General features: G+C 43.7%; 1 protein-coding gene across 1 annotated transcript in view; it reads left to right on the top strand.

The window, feature by feature from the left end:
* The window catches only part of SEMA3G (semaphorin 3G), a 194815-nt gene that overhangs the window by 127260 nt on the left and 51577 nt on the right, over positions 1–15978 (top strand). Inside the window, exons 5-7 of the mRNA XM_033926687.1 lie at positions 3537–3627; positions 6767–6883; positions 12100–12242. Of these exons, the coding sequence (XP_033782578.1) occupies positions 3537–3627; positions 6767–6883; positions 12100–12242 (351 nt within the window). The remainder of the gene's footprint in view (positions 1–3536; positions 3628–6766; positions 6884–12099; positions 12243–15978) is intronic.

Here is a 15978-nt window from a genome sequence, read left to right as displayed (position 1 = left end):
TCAGTTCACTTGGCCTTTATTCCTAGTTTTAGGACTTTGGGGAGTTTCTGTCATACATTTATTTTAATGTGCATTAAATCAATCTAGTGCACACTAAATTTTTAAATATGAATTAACAAACTTAACAAGTAAACTACATGGGACACTGGCAAAAGGCGAGTATGTGTGAGACAGGGCCAGATTAAAAGGGGGGTGGGTCAATGAAGCACGGTGTCAAAAGCCTGTCTCACCAAATCGCTCCTGTCTAGCAAGGGGAGTTTGTGCCTTCACTCCCACCTCTTCACTATGCTGCTTCTACCAGCTCTGTCACGGCACCCTTAAACACACTTCCTGTTTATTCAGCAAGAACTCCAGCATTGGAATTTAAAATCTTGTGTATGGTTTGAAAGTGTTGAAAGTGTCATCTTTTGCATATTGGCCTGGTAGGAACATCAAAGTCTCGCAACAGGGGCTATTTGCCACCCCTTCATTGGTATTGTCAGAATTAACTTTCATTACCAATGAGCGTTCAGTTATATTCTGCCAGCACTCTGGAAAAAAAACATTTCTGCTAAAAATCCAGAAGAGAATAAGTATTTGTCCTGGGATCTCTCTCCTCTCTTCTCCTTCTATCTCTCCTGTTCCCTCCATGTTCTGGCTTCTCCTTTCCTTCCTTTCAGTTTCTTCCCAATGGTCTGTTATCTCTGTCTCCTTTCCTTCCCTCCCCCCATGCCCTGGCATCTCTCTCCTCTCCTCTCCTTCCCTTCCATCTCTCCCTCCCCCTCTATGCTCTATCTCCTCTCTTTCCTTCCTCCTCCCTACTGTCTCTCTGGTCTGGTATCTCTGTTTTCTTCCCTTCCCTCCCCCCATGCTCTGACATCTCCTCCTTCCCCCCTCCATGGTCCTGACATCTCCTTTCCCATGGTCTTGTCATCTCTCTTTCCTATCCTCTCTCTTTCCTGGTCTTCTTTCTCCCTCCCTATCCCCAATCGGGTACAGCATTTCTCTCCCCTTCCCTTTCTCTCTTTCTCACCCACCACTCAGCAGTGCAGAGTTCAGAACTCACTGCTCCTGCCAGCGTCACCTCCCACCTTTCACACATTTCCTTGATCCCCCATCCCATCCTATACCTTTTAGTGATTCTTTCTCCCCCTTCCTCCTTCCAACAACCCTCCTACCCCACAGGTGCTGCTTACTCTCTCTCCATCCAATCCCCCTCTCCTATGGATCTTTTTGTTCTTTCTCCTTCCAACCCCTAATGCCCCCCCCCCCCACACACACTGGTGCCCCTCTCTCTCTTTCTCCTTCCAATCTTCTCTCCCCTCCCATCCAGCACTGCCCTAATTCATGCTCTTTTCTCTAACACTCTCTCCTTTCCATAATTCTTCTCCAGCCCTCCCACCCTTCCTTCCTCCATGCTGTTTCTCCAACCCCCTACTGATGTTGATTCTTCAGTCCTTCCTCTTCCGACCTCTGATGCTGCTAACTTCCCTTCACAACTTCTCCAGGTCCCGACTGCCTCACCTTCCTCCACCCAGGCCGCTGTAATTCATCATTGGGCAGCTGGTAGCACCAATGAGGTGACCCTGCTGCCACCGGCCTGCCTCGGAAGCTGCCTCTCTGAAGTGACTTCCTGTTCCCACGTAGGCAGGACCTGCAGAGAGTTGGCTTCCAGGTCAGGCTAGTGGCAGCAGGTTGCCTCATTTTTACTGCCAGCTGCCCAAAGATTGAATTACAGCAATCCGGGAGGAGTCAGGAAAACCGGCTAAACCCGGACAGACTCCTCTGTTTGAAGAAAAATATCCGGACACCTGGACAGTCCTCTAAAAAGAGGACATGTCTAGGTTTTCCCAAATGTTTGGTAACACATTTTGTGTGAGAACATGGGGCACTCAAACACCTGCTCTGTCAGAGGCTGCTGAGATGTGTGGCTGAGTCAGTCTGTGAGGTGAAGTGTGTATGAACATGATGCGCTCAGACACCAGCTAGAGCCGCTGAGCTACGAGGCTGAGTCATTCTGAAAGTGTGAGATGATGTGTGTGTGAACATGGTGCATTCAGACACTGACTCTGTCACAGGCCTCTGAGGTGTGAGAGACAGTGCTGCTTGCCCTTTACTTATCTTCTGAGCCATCTCGCCCATAAATCAGAGCAGATGTAAGGACAGCTGTGTTCTCATCTGCTCCTTTGAGGATGCTCTTTGAAGATTTATTAGAAGGCAAAGAGGACCTTTGTGGCAAATTGTTACAGCAAAAGAACTGGGGATATTTCAGCAGTTAACTGGTCCAATGCCCATCACGCCCTTAGCCCTCAACATACATATGGAAATGTAGAAAAAGAAATACAGACACATACAGAAAACAGACAAAAAAGGGGGAAGAAATATAAATACATAGAGACACATAGAACAAATAGAAAGACACAAACCCACATACACACACATATAAGAGGTCACTGTTTCTAGCATGGTAACAATGACCTGACTGTATTATATCACAGGACAGAGAAGTGAAGTGTTTCTGAAACAGACTCTCTGCAGCCCCTGCTGAAAAACTGCTTTGTGTCAGGAAATGAGGAGGTGACTGAGGCCTGCGGCGTGTCAGCAGTCACGCTTGCCAAAGCAGAGGGTAGAGTGCTACAAGAATAAAAGAAAAGTGTCTGTGCCTCCATCCTTCCCTGCTGATGTGCCACAGCTGGCGGGTTAAACTGACGGTGACCTTTGCCATTCTCCGGGATCCAACTTTACAAATAAACTCCAGGATTATGAAATTGGGTCTTTCTCCACCAAGTCTTCAGCCTCACCCACACATCCTGTTTAAATTGTCTTTAGAAAATGTCACAGATCCCTAGAGAATGAAGCTTTCAGAATTGGAGCCACTGGCGTAAGTGGGAGGAGGGGGGGTTCAAGTAAATACCTCAATCTCAATAGACTAACATCCTCGAACCTGAACTCTTTCAGCCAGTAGCCCGTCCCACAGCCCCCCCCCCTCTAACCTACCTTAGTAGAATTCCCTGGTTTCTAGTTGTGCACGCAGAAGCGATTCTGAGTCACTCCTGCCATTATTGATGCCTTCTTCCATTATCGCACCGGTGACCCCCTAGTGGTAGTCTCATGGTATTACCACTAGGGAGTCACATTTCCTTATAGACTATGTATTGTTAAAAGACATGCAAGCAGAAGTATGTGGCATATCTTTACTTTATAAACTTAAACTAATCTGAGATGGCTTCTTTGATATTTAGATTATGGATTTTCATAAGCTAGCGCCTAAAATGGACATAAATTCATTACATTTTTCTTGGCTGTGCTGGCCTGTTCTTTATGGTCTAAGAGTAGGTAGTTGTTCCAAGAAAGTTGACTGAGGGTTTATAATATGAATCAGAAAATAGTGCGACTTGATTCTGAGACACTGTAGAAATTTGAAAGGGAGTCCCAAAGCCCACCAGCAGGCTGAATCTCTTGCAACATCAGAGAGGTTTGGGGTCCCCCTAACATGAAGGCCCATGGCAAAGATCAGGTGGTTTTATCCAGTGTTTAAATTCCTCTCGTCCCTGCAGCATGTCTTCAGCATGGATCCTTGGAATGTGGAGAATGGGCGGGGCAAGTGTCCACATGATCCTAACAAACTGTTTGCCAGCACTTTCATTGGTAAGTCCAGCATGTGCAAGATGAGACTAGGGTGAGTACTTGGCTCCAGGTCACAAGGAGCAGGTGAGCTATTTCTACTTTGCCAGTTTGTATTGCAGAGAATAGTTGTAAACTGGGAGTGGAGGGAGAGTATTGATATTCAAAATTACCTTGGGTAGAGCAGTGAATTGTACTCCCCAGAGCTGTTTGCTGGGGATGTATAATATGTCCTTCCACTTGGCAAACTAAATTATTAAGATGGGGTCTGGCTGCGGCTAAATGCTTGATAGTGGCTCACTGGAAAGATGTTTGGGATCTTACTTTGAATGAATGGAGTTTACAATTACTCTCTATGGGGCAAATGGAACTGTTAGTGGCAAAGCGGAAAGGTTACTATATGCAAAATGTAAATCGGTGGACTGTTTTCTCTTCCCATTTGGATGGGGTATACAATTATCTCATTAAGGAGCATATGAAAGGAGAGGAGGGAGAGTGTTGTATTTCTGGGATAATGGGATAATTGGGGATGCCTGCGGAATTAGCAGGTCATCTCCATTGTGAGGACATATCCAAACAAGAGGTTATATTTCTTTTGCAGACATGTTGGGATCTTTTGGGGGTCGCTTATTTAGATTACCTGTTGGGAGGATTGACTGTTTTCTTATGAAGTTTTGGGAATATTGTAATTTGTCCTGATTTTATTTCAGAGCAATTTGCTGGGTATAGAGTTTTGCTTCTTGTTTGTTTGTTTGTTTTCTTTGGGGGGTGTCTGTGTTTACTTTTGTGCATTGAGTTTCATTTTGTGTATTGTATTTTGAAAAATTTAATAAAAACTTTTAAAATTTTTTTTAAAAAACAACCAGTTACCTTGGGCCTAATATTCAAAAGGTCTAACTGAACAGGAGAGGCTCCCAGCCTGGTTAATCCTCACTGACCTAGTCATCTAGCAATATTCAGTAGCACTTAAGCCATTAACGCCACTATATTGGCCTGTGACTGCCCAGGCGCTATCCAGTTAGTGGTGGAGTGGTTCAGGGATAGACCCTGGGTGGAACAATATGCAATGTGCTAACAGGCTAAGCAAGTAGATAAAATCCTAACTTTATCCACCAACCTAAACGGGCATTGGTCGGAATGTTGAAAAGAGGAGACTGAGAAGGGACATCATCAAAACGTTCAAGATACTGAAGGGAATAGACTTAGTAGATAAAGACAAACTGTTCACCCTCACTAAGGTAGAGAGAACGAGAGGGCACTCTCTAAAGTTGAAAGGGGATAGATTCCGTACAAACATAAGGAAGTTCTTCTTCACCCAGAGAGTGGTAGAAAACTGGAACGCTCTTCCGGAGGCTGTTATAGGGGAAAACCAAATGGATTGCAAGTTCTGAAGCAAAATGGTTTGCCAAAGGAAGATCGTGCCAAACAAATCTGATTGATTTCTTCGACTGGGAGATATTTGGGGCTACTATCCAGTTAAGAGCCTCTGAATATCCGTAGATAGCCTCACACAAGCAATTTAACTGGACAGGAGCCTCTCCTGCCTCGTTAAATCATTTTGAATATCGACTCTAATCTTGATACTCACTGTTGGCAAATTCTTAATAATGTGTACATGTTACGTAGGCCTATCAAAAATCACCCTTACTCACTTATAAATTTGTTAACAAAATCCTGTACTTTCCTTTATATGAAACATTCAGATAGCATCTCAGAGCATTTAAATTGGCAGAGCTTTAGAGATCTTTAAGATAACGAGTCTGCTTTTCCCCCCATTTTTGTTCTGTTTCAGTTTCTCTCCCCTTCTCTCCCTACCATATATAGAGTCCAAAAGTTGAGCTGTGCGGAGACCCGGCCTGTTCCTTATGATCTAAGGCCAGGTGCTGTTTCATATGAGACTCTACAGTCTCCAAACTCCCCTGATTTTTGGCAAGAGCAGTTTCTTGCTCTGACCAGCCAAGAAATGTGGTTTTCAAAATATATTTTGGTGTAGAATTAAGATGTAACTAAAATGTCTGTTCTGCACAAATGATCCTGTTTAGAGCTTTGAAGACTGGGATGTGTTTTCTCTCAGACAGACAGAGTGTTATGACGTTCATCACTGTATGTCACAAGATCCCTGATCTGTGACCCTTGTCTTATTCACTAAGACTGCCGACATTTAGAGAGACCGGTGTGTTCTTCGCTCCAGGCAGGGAAGGTGGTCCAGGCTCCCCTCAGTCTTTAGTGTTCATGAGCGTCAGAGCAGGCGTTGGAGCATTTAGCGCTCTGGGCTGCGGTAGAAACCTCTACCATGGCTTAGTAAAAGAGGGCCTTTGTTTTGACATTGTTTCAGATCATTGATGGAACTATAATCACGTTATTCTATTCTTGGTAGGGCTGAGAACATTTCAGTACCTCCTCGTAAATAGACATAAAACATAAACTGTAAAAATAAGCTCCCTTCATTATTGGACTAGTTTTCAAAAGCCAGAGCCTTCTTCCTCAGGTGGTCTTAAGGAGAAAGGTGGGGATGGAGAGATGAGAAATGTGGACAGATGAATGGGTGATTTGGAAGATGACCAAAGCAGTAGAATTTTATGGTGTCCAATGAGATAGATAATCCAGATCGTTGTTAAATCCTTTGTAGTTGTACTGTTGTATCATATCCTTTTAATGTCAAATATATTATGTTCCTGGATTGTTTTAACATTTCCTGTTAGTATTCTGATCCTGCAGTGCTCTGATCCCCCCAAAAAATATTCTCTCTTGCTTTGTGGTTGATTCTTGTGAATTACATCTGGCTGCCTCTCCTTGTTTTATGCCTTGCCTTGATCCTTTTTTTTTGCTCTGGTGAATTTGAGTGCTGAGAGGACAGCGTTAAGCCTGGAAATGATCTACGTAGGTTACTGCTTAATTACTAGGGCAAATCCTTCTGCAATATATACAAAGTTATTATGCCAATACAGTTCTTTTCATTTTTTAACCTTTAGAGGGGAAAACAGAGATGAGCAGGACCACCAGGAACTGCAACTAATCCAACACACTTTCAGTCAGCTTTGTGTTTTTCATTTCTCTTTTTTACTCTCTCTGTTGCTGAAACTGGTCTGCTTCGTTGTGTGATGGCCTTCAAAGGACAGCATGCGAGCAATCTAGAACCACTGAGCTGTTGGCTGTTTTGCAGGTGGAGAGCTGTACACAGGCCTGACCGCAGACTTCCTGGGCCGTGACCCTGTGATCTTCCGCAGCTTTGGCTCCCGTTCTTCTCTGAGAACGGAGACTGACCAGCGCTTCCTCAATGGTACCAATTTTGTTTTATAAAGAACAAATAAGAACATAAGAATTGACAGACTGTGACAGACTGGGCCAACCCAGGACCCAAGTAGTAAAACAGATTTTATGCTGATTATCCTGGGCACAAGCAGTGGATTTCCCCAAGCCATCTCAATAATGGCCTATGGATTTCTCTTTTAGGAAATTATCCAAGCTTTTTTAAAAATCCTGCTAAGCTAACTGATTTCACCACATTCTCTGGCAATGAATTCCAGAGTTTAATTACATGTTGTGGGAAGAAATGTCAGCAATGTGATCCCTGCAGCAACACAAACAACCCAGAGTCCTTGTTTCCCATCTGAAAAGCTAAGGGAGGAAAAACTTCACACAAACACATAGGGGCAAATTCTATAAACCGTGTCCCGATTGTAGGCGTCAATCCTACCACTGTCTAACCAGCCAATCGTGATCCACGTTTTAAAAAAAACACCGTGAGACAGACAGCCTACATTGAAGGTGTTTTTGCGAGCCTAGGGACATGCGTAGGGCTGCCTAAGCTTGCCCAAGGTGTGATGTGGCTTCGCCCGGAAGTGGCCTTAGGTGACCCTAGGCATCTCCTTAGGGCCACGATAGCCACCTGAAATGTAGGCCAGCAAAATGGTGGTCTACATTTCAAATAGACGTGGCCGCTAAACCAATTGCGGCAAGGGAATTTCCCTGCCATGATCAGATTAGCAGCTGTAGCAGGAAACCCATCCCCTCCCATGAAGTTGGCCAGCAGGAGAGATGCCCTCTCCCAAATGTCCATGGCAGGAGTGCCCAATTCCTCCTGCCGCCACTGAGACATCTTTTGACAGGTGGGATGCCCACTCCCTCCTGCCGCCACCCCCGAGACATCTTCCAACAGGGGGATCTTGGATTTTTTTGGGATGATGGGGTCAGTAGCAGAAGGGAGTGGGCATCCCACCTGCCAAAAGATGTCTCAGTGGCAGCTCAGGGGGTGGCGGCAAGAGGGAGTAGGCATCTCTCCTGCCGAGGGATGTCTGAGTTATGGCAGGAGGAATTTGGCACTCCTCCTGCCATGGACATTCGAGGGAGGGGGGCTTCGTGGGTTCTGGCAGGAGGGAGTGGTCATCCCTCTTGCCAGCCAACTTCACAGGGGTAGATGGGTTCCCTGCCGCAGCCGCTAAACTTGTGGCGATCAACTCAGCGGCAATGCAATTCTCTAACCGGCGCCTGTGACATGGATGTTGGTTAGAGAATCAGGTTGGTTAGGCAGGGCAGACAGATGCGATTCTTTATGGGATGCCCATGTGCGATTCTCAAAAACCGCTTAGGCGACTGCTGAGACTGGATGTCCTATACAGAATCCGGCCCATAAGGATTATTGTAAAAAATTCACTAAGGCTTTCTGAAGGCAGGATCTGGTCAGTTTAAAGACTACTGAATTCTCAGGCCTGTCTCCCAGATTCTCTGCAAGCCTTGTGCCTTTTTTTTTTTTTTTTTTAGTATTCAGATCAATATTGCACAAGTAGCTATCAATGAACATATCATCTGACACAATATGTCACCTGATACAATAGTGCACTAAAAAGTCTTGGTCGCTGCATTACTCTTTCAATTCAGGAGCAGCCAATGTAATTGTATTAAGCACTTTTAAGTTATGTGCATTTATTAAAATTCACATTTATTCCTCACCAGGGATGTTTCACCCTTTTGGGTGTACTATTGTGGTAGCAGTGCCTTAGGGAGGCTTCCCAGGCAAGCTGTGCAAACGCAAGACCTTCCCCCACACATAAATATTTAAATTTAATAAGGTTAGTAAATCTTGTCCGCTGCTATCCCACCTTGAACGGAGTTGGGGGAGATCTTTTTTTAGTAGAGTTATTGTGCTCTTCCCTGATGGGTTTTTTTCCTATTGTGATTTTGAACCTGATACAATACACCATTAATTCTTGTTGTCATCTATCAGAACATTTTCATGTCAACAAAAACCCATTACCATACAGGACAAAACCTAAACATAGGCACCAGAACTTAGACGTGATCAGATATTTGATCCTGCATATTGTACTTTGCATCTAAAGGCCTCTGATCCTAAAGGCAAATCTTAATTCTCTATCTCTTTCAACCCTGCTTAATAACTAATAACCTCTGTAGCCTCAAGGTTTCTGCAAATGTCCAAGCAGTGTATTTCATAAACAAGCAGTTCTAACAGGGCTGTACTTTTCTTATCAGAGCAGAGAAATTAAACTCGTATGTTTCTACAGCAAAAACGCTATTCTAACGTTTACAGTGAAGCAAAACCCTGCTCTCACAAATCTTTCATAGTGTATATATTTTCTGAGGGGGGCCCTCTTCACTTACTCTACTGGGGCCATCAGCCTCCCTCCTCTGATCACCCCCACACACACTTTTCTCTAGTTTGTTTTCAATCTACTACTTAGTAAACAAGTGGTTCACATCTACCTTTCCACTCCACTCAGTATTTTGTAGACCTCTATCATATCACCCTCGAGCCGTCTCTTCTTCAAGCTGGATTATATCTTTGCTGCATGTTATTTTTTCATGTATTTATGTACAGTGGCTTGCAATGAAACATCCACGATAACATCAACAAACAAACAACCCTTACAACTACATTAAGAAGAGACGGATATAACCCCTGCAAATAAATGGCAATAACAATATTGTTGATGACTTCTCATTAATCAAATTTAGAACTGAATTAGAACAGCATGTGATTCCTCTTGGGGCGGTTGCCGCTCTTTCCTTTTCTCTCCCCTGTGTGTTTGCTTGTTTGGGGGATATGAATGTGGGGGTGTCTGATGCATGATTGTTGTGACTTGAGGCCGGGTGTTAGGGGTTTGCTTGTGTTTGCTTGGTGGTTTTCTGCTACTTAAAATGTCAATTGTGTTGGGCATTCAATCGAGGGTTTTTTGTTTTGTTTTGTACTATGACTCATCTGTTGTCATGTTCTTTCGCTTGTTCATTTCCCTGGCTGTTATGCTTTTATCTGCTTTCCCCCTTTCTGGTTGTATGTTCCCTTTGCAATTGCTAATAAAGATATTTACACACAAAAAAAAGAACAGCATGTGGCCACTAAGAAGGATCTTGGGTTAAAGTTGTTCAACAAATAGGAGAACAAAAGATTCTCTCTTACTGCAAATGGCAATGAAACTTATAAAGGGGATAGGACAACTTCCCCATGAGAAAAGGCTAAAAGGGCTAGGGATCTTCAGCTTGGAAAAGAGAAGGCTCAGGGGAGATATGATAAGAGGTCTATAAAATACCTAGTGGAATGGTAGGTGTGATTTGCTCGTTCATTCTTTCCAAAAATACTAGGACTAGGGAGACACAAAATAAAACTACGAAGTAGTAGATTGAAAACAAACTGGAGAAAACATTTCTTCATTCAACTTGTAATTAAACTCTGGAATTCATTGCCAGAGAATGTGGTGAAAGCAGTTAGCATAGCAGAGTTTAAAAAGGGTTTAGATCATTTCCTAAAAGAAAAGGCCATAAGCCATTATTAAGATGGACTTGGGAAAATCCACTGCCTCGTGTTTCTATGGTAAGTAGCATAAAATCTGTTTTAATCTTTTGGGATCTTGCCAGCTACTTGTGACCTGGATTGGACACTGTTGGAAACAGAATAAAAAGGCTTGAAGGACCTTCTTGTGTTCCAGTATGGCAACTCTTATGTTCTTCACTTAAAGAATCAAACTTCAAGCTCAGTGGATTATATAGAAACACATGTGGTAGACTGTGAACAAGGGTAATAAATTCAAAATAGAAAAACCATAAAGGACTCTTACGATAAATTCTGAAATAAAATAACTTATATGAAGCGTCAGACATTTTAACAACAATAAAGGCACTGAACAAAAATGAAAGGATCAGTTCTAACAAATGCATAGCTGCATAACCACAAAAGTTCTGACTTAGCCACTGGGACTTACAAGACTAAGATTTCATTTCCTAAGCTGTAAGCATCTGTGCTGAAAGCCTTCCTAATATTTCTGTTTCCTAGTCATCCCTCTTGTGTATTCTCATATCCATCCTTTTGCCATAACAGACAACTTTGAAATGCGTGGTTTTCTTCACATAACTGATATGTTTATTGGAGGTTGACAGCAACTTTTGCCCCCATCCCATTAACACTCTTGTCAGTATTTGATCTGACCCTTTCACCCATTGCCCTGACACCACCAGAAGTCTACCGGGCATCCTATTACTATCTCATCCCAATTGCCAAGCCTACTCTATGCAGCCTCTCTCTCTACAGCAGGGATCTCAAAGTCCCTCCTCGAGGGCCGCAATCCAGTCGGGTTTTCAGGATTTCCCCAATGAATATGCACGAGATCTATTAGCATACAATGAAAGCAGTGCATGCAAATAGATCTCATGCATGTTCATTGGGAAAATCCTGAAAACCCTGGATTGCGGCCCTCGAGGAGGGACTTTGAGACCCCTGCTCTACAGGCTGAGCCGGGGTGAGAAATCATCATTTTTTATCATCCCTCTAGACCAGCACAGACGGATGGGTTTTTGCTCCTCTGCCACCAGGTGGAGACTGAGAATTCTTACAGTACAAATGGGCTGTACAGTCCCTCATAGAATCAGTCTGTTCTCAGTCTCTAGCAAGTGGAGGTGGTAAGCCTGTGCAATCTTCTGTTAGGCCTGGGCAGGGTCTGTTGGAAAGGTTAGGCAGTGATCTTTTTATATCTGCCCCTATTTTCTGGTCAGACTGAACTGGGGTCCTGCGGGACCTCTACCACCTCGGAGAGTGTCGCACTCGTGTGGTCAAGGCCCTCCCCCCTTTTCCCCCACCTCCCCATTTTTTCTTTAGAGGAACCTCAACTGTACCCAATTTCCAAGCCTACTCTATGCAGCCTCTCTCTCTGCAGCAGGGGTGTCAAAGTCCCTCCTCAAGGGCCGCAATCCAGTCGGGTTTTCAGGATTTCCCCAATGAATATGCATGAGATTAACATACAATGAAAGCAGTGCATGCAAATAGATCTCATGCATATTCATTGGGGAAATCCTGAAAACCCGACTGGATTGCGGCCCTCGAGGAGGGACTTTCACACCCCTGCTCTACAGGCTGAGCTGGAGTGAGAAATCATTACTATTTGTGGTTGTAAATGCACGGGATATGTCTTCATATACCTGTATGCATGTGCATGTATTTCAGTCCATGTGTCTTCCACTAAAGTGACAGTCAGTGTCTTTCCCGCACAGATCCAAAGTTTCTCGCAGCGTACCTCATCCCTGACAACGATGACCGGGATAATGACAAAGTTTACTTCTTCTTCACCGAGAAGGCTGCAGAGTCAGAGGGCAAAAATCGTGCCATCTACAGTCGAGTTGGGAGAATCTGTGTGGTAAGTCAAGTTATTTGACGTTTTATTTCTGGCTTTGTAGTGTTTGGGGTTGAAGTAGGGAACAGAGTAATGTTAGGGATCAAAGTTCAGGGACAGAAGTGAGACGCTGCGAAGCCACGTGGACTTGTGCCTGTTCCCCCACACTTTAACTCGGTGCTCATATGCAGATTGGAGCTGGTTGATTTTTTCAAAGATGCCAAGGAAATGACAAATTCAAAACGATTCATAATACTCTGCCATAAAGAGTCTCTAATACACACATAAGGGCCTCGATTCTTTAAATGTCGTGTAAAACAGAGGCACCGAGGAAAGTGGCACTTATGCCCAGATTCTGTAACTGGCGACGATATTGGCGGCTGCCGATCGCATGTCAATTGCGCCTGTGCGAAAGACTGGCCCCGGAAACGTAGGCCAGTGTTTTCTGAGCCTGCCCTACCGGCGCTTATCTTTGCATGAATTGTGCCCGAGTAGGTGCTTTAGGCCGCCTAACACTACTTCTGGCATTGGTCACGCCTACTTTGGCATTCGGTGGCCTAAAGAGCCTACGTAGGGTAGGCGCTTCAACCTTGCTGTTTTTTGTTGTTTTTTTTTTGCTGTTTCTAACGGTGTTCTTCAATGAACATAGGCACCAGTTTTAGAATTTCCCCTTTAGTGTGTGTCAGTCTTGTTAGGTGCAGTTTATATTAATAATAATAATAATAATTTTATTCTTATATACCGCCATACCGAAAAAGTTCTAGGTGGTTCACAACAAGGTGAGCTAATACATGGGATACAGATAAAATACAAATTAGAATAATGGACTTAAAAGCAGATAAAGACGAAAAGCATTTACAATATAATGCAGAAAATACCGGCATGGCAGGGAAAGAAGTAATACATAGAACAGATCAAATACATCAAGTTGAATATAAGGAACTTGATTGAAAAAATGAAGCAGAATGCATGAAGATACCAGCCTGTCAAAGAGTTGAGTCTTTAACAATTTTCTAAAATCAAGATAGGAAGAGACCTCGAACATCATTTTTCTAAGCCATACATTCAATTTAGCGGCTTGAAATGAGAGGGTTCTCTCAAGGAACTTCTTATAACGACAGGATTTTATGGAGGGATATGAAAACAAGTGCACTCTACGTGTGGTCTTTTTGGTGTGACTCAAAGGAAAATGAGACACAAGATAACCTGGTAACAAACCAGAAACTGGTTTATAACAAATATAGGAAAATTTGAACAGAATTCTCGACTCAATCGGCAACCAATGGAGTTTCAAATAAAAAGGAGTGATAGGCTCCCATAGACTTGCACCTGGCAATGCCTAAAGTAAACTTAGGTGCCCTCTATTTATGCCAGGGTTTTCTTGGTCTAAATACTGGTGCCTAATTTAGGTTCCTATCAATGCCTAAGTCCTCTTTATGTGCCTACACGCAAAACACGACCAAGATCCACCCCTTTGCCATGTCTACTTTCTGATAGCTACCTTGGACTAGGCACCTACATGGAAGTGGTAGACTCCTACCATCCAATTAATTTTAATTTAAGCCAATTATGAGGTGGTAGTTACTTGTTATCTTCTATGATTAAGCTTTTTAATTAATTAAATTAGGTGTCTAGATTTAGGGTTACCAGATTTTCCAAATGGAAAATCTGGAACCCTTAGACCCGCCCTCCCAGTTCCACCCCAGTTCCGTCCCCAATCCCACCCTAGCCCCTGACCCTCCCCTTCCTCCGCCTGCTCTCATCAGGCAGGAGGGCATCCTGCCCAACGGTGATTTGTTGGAAGCTTTTCAAAACCCGGACAAAGTACTTAACTTTAGGCCTCTTTTATAGAGTCGGGGCCAAAGTGCATTCAGCCGGAAGTAGATATGAAGGCAAAGTTTATCGTTAACGACGACCAGGCATGGCCCGTGCTTTGGCACAATGCCTGCCTCTGAGGTTATGGACAGATTTTCCAGGACTGCTATTGATGGTATGAGTGTAACATTAAAAGATGCAAAGATTGGCTCTATCAATCGTTGGCCATGAAAAATTCATTTTGTCAAATAAAGTGAAGAGGCTGAGCTTGGGTTTGGGGCCCAATTTTTTGTGCAATAAGGAGATTAGTGCACTAGAAAACCATGTGCAAAGACTGGTGTAAACATTGGTACACTGATCATTTAAATGCAGTGGGAATGAAGGCATTAGCTGTTCAACCCAGTCTTGTATATAATGTTAGGATGTTTGAGTGGGATGGTACAGTGTCGCAATCATCTGTGCTCAGTTTACATCTTCTGGTCTGGTAGTGATTAGGGGGCTGATAGGGGAATGACATCATTGCACAGTTTGATTCAGGGGGTGCCATTAGAGAACTGTAAGAATGCTCGAAGATAGCCACTCAATTCCCAGCCTTGTCATTGCAATGTGTACGCTAGCACACCCCGGTGACCTCAGGAGAAGTCAAGGGAGAAACATCTGTTAGCTTTGATTCAGCAGCTGTTTGTCATCCACTCTAGGCAGTGGTCATCCTGTGACGCTTTATGGGATGAGCCGAGACTCCTCCCACCACTGTCATTCCACAAGAACAACCAAAGGGATTCAGCAATGCATTCCTTCCTTTATTTATTCAATTAATTTGATATCCCTTCCTCCCCATGGAGCTCAGAACAGGTTACAAGTTAACATGCATAATATTTGGACAAACGAGCTGCATAATGATAATTAGATGGGTTACAGTGGCAATTGCATAGTACTGTTTAACTTCCTAAATGAAAACGTGCGTATCCTGAATTAACACTCACAGATAACAGGGTTTGATCATTCTAGATCAGGGGTGGGCAACCAGGGCCGGAATCCAGTTGGGTTTTTAGCGTTTCCCCAATGAATGTGCATGACATCCATTTGCATACAATGGGAGGCGGCGCATGCAAATAGATCTCATGCATATTCATTGGGGAAATCCTGAAAACCCGGCTGGATTCTGGCCCTCAATGCCCTCCCCTCTTCTAGATCATTCTAGGACTAAAGACCTTGTGTACTTCATAGAGAGAGAGAAGGGTTTAGACCCAGTCAGGACTCTGCACGCTCATTCCTGTCTCTATAAACTGATGGACTGTATTAGTATTCTGTGCAGGCAGAGGAGCTTTATTTATTTATTTTAAAAATATATATATGCCACCTGTTACCAATTTTTTTTTAAAAAATGTTTTAGGCACCTTGAAACTCAGTTAAAAACGTCATTTCAACAGCATTTTTTATTGAGTTTGGGCGCCTACCGGCATCTAGAAAACCAGCACCATTTAGAGAATCTGGGTTGTATCGCAGCCATAAAAAAGGCATGCCCATGGTTGGATCAGGGGGATGCCTTGCAGCTGTGAGCCGAAAGCTAGGCGCATATATGCGGATTTAAGTTCTATTCTCTAAGAACAATTTTGTGGGCAGTTACTATTATAGCATTGACGCTTATGCACCAGTTCTATAAATGGACCTAAAACTTAGGCACCGAGGAGCGCATTGCTAAGCGTGATTCTAAAAGTTAGGCGCATTTTATAGAATCGAGCCTAGTAGTGCCTAAAGTAGGCTTAGGTGTCGATAGGCATCCTAACCTTAGGAGCACCCTACTTATGCCAGGGGTTTCTGGGCCTAAATGAGCACGCCTAAGTCCAGAGCAGGGGCCTATGTGAATAACATGCCCATATCGACTTTCTGGCAGGCACCTTGGACGAGGTGCCTACGTAGAACTGTTAGGCACCTGCCTAGGGTT

Source organism: Geotrypetes seraphini, chromosome 17 (assembly GCF_902459505.1).
Source record: "Geotrypetes seraphini chromosome 17, aGeoSer1.1, whole genome shotgun sequence".
Lineage (NCBI taxonomy): Eukaryota > Metazoa > Chordata > Amphibia > Gymnophiona > Dermophiidae > Geotrypetes > Geotrypetes seraphini.
Note: the sequence above shows the minus strand (reverse complement) of the source record. Positions and strands in the feature narration are given on the sequence as shown.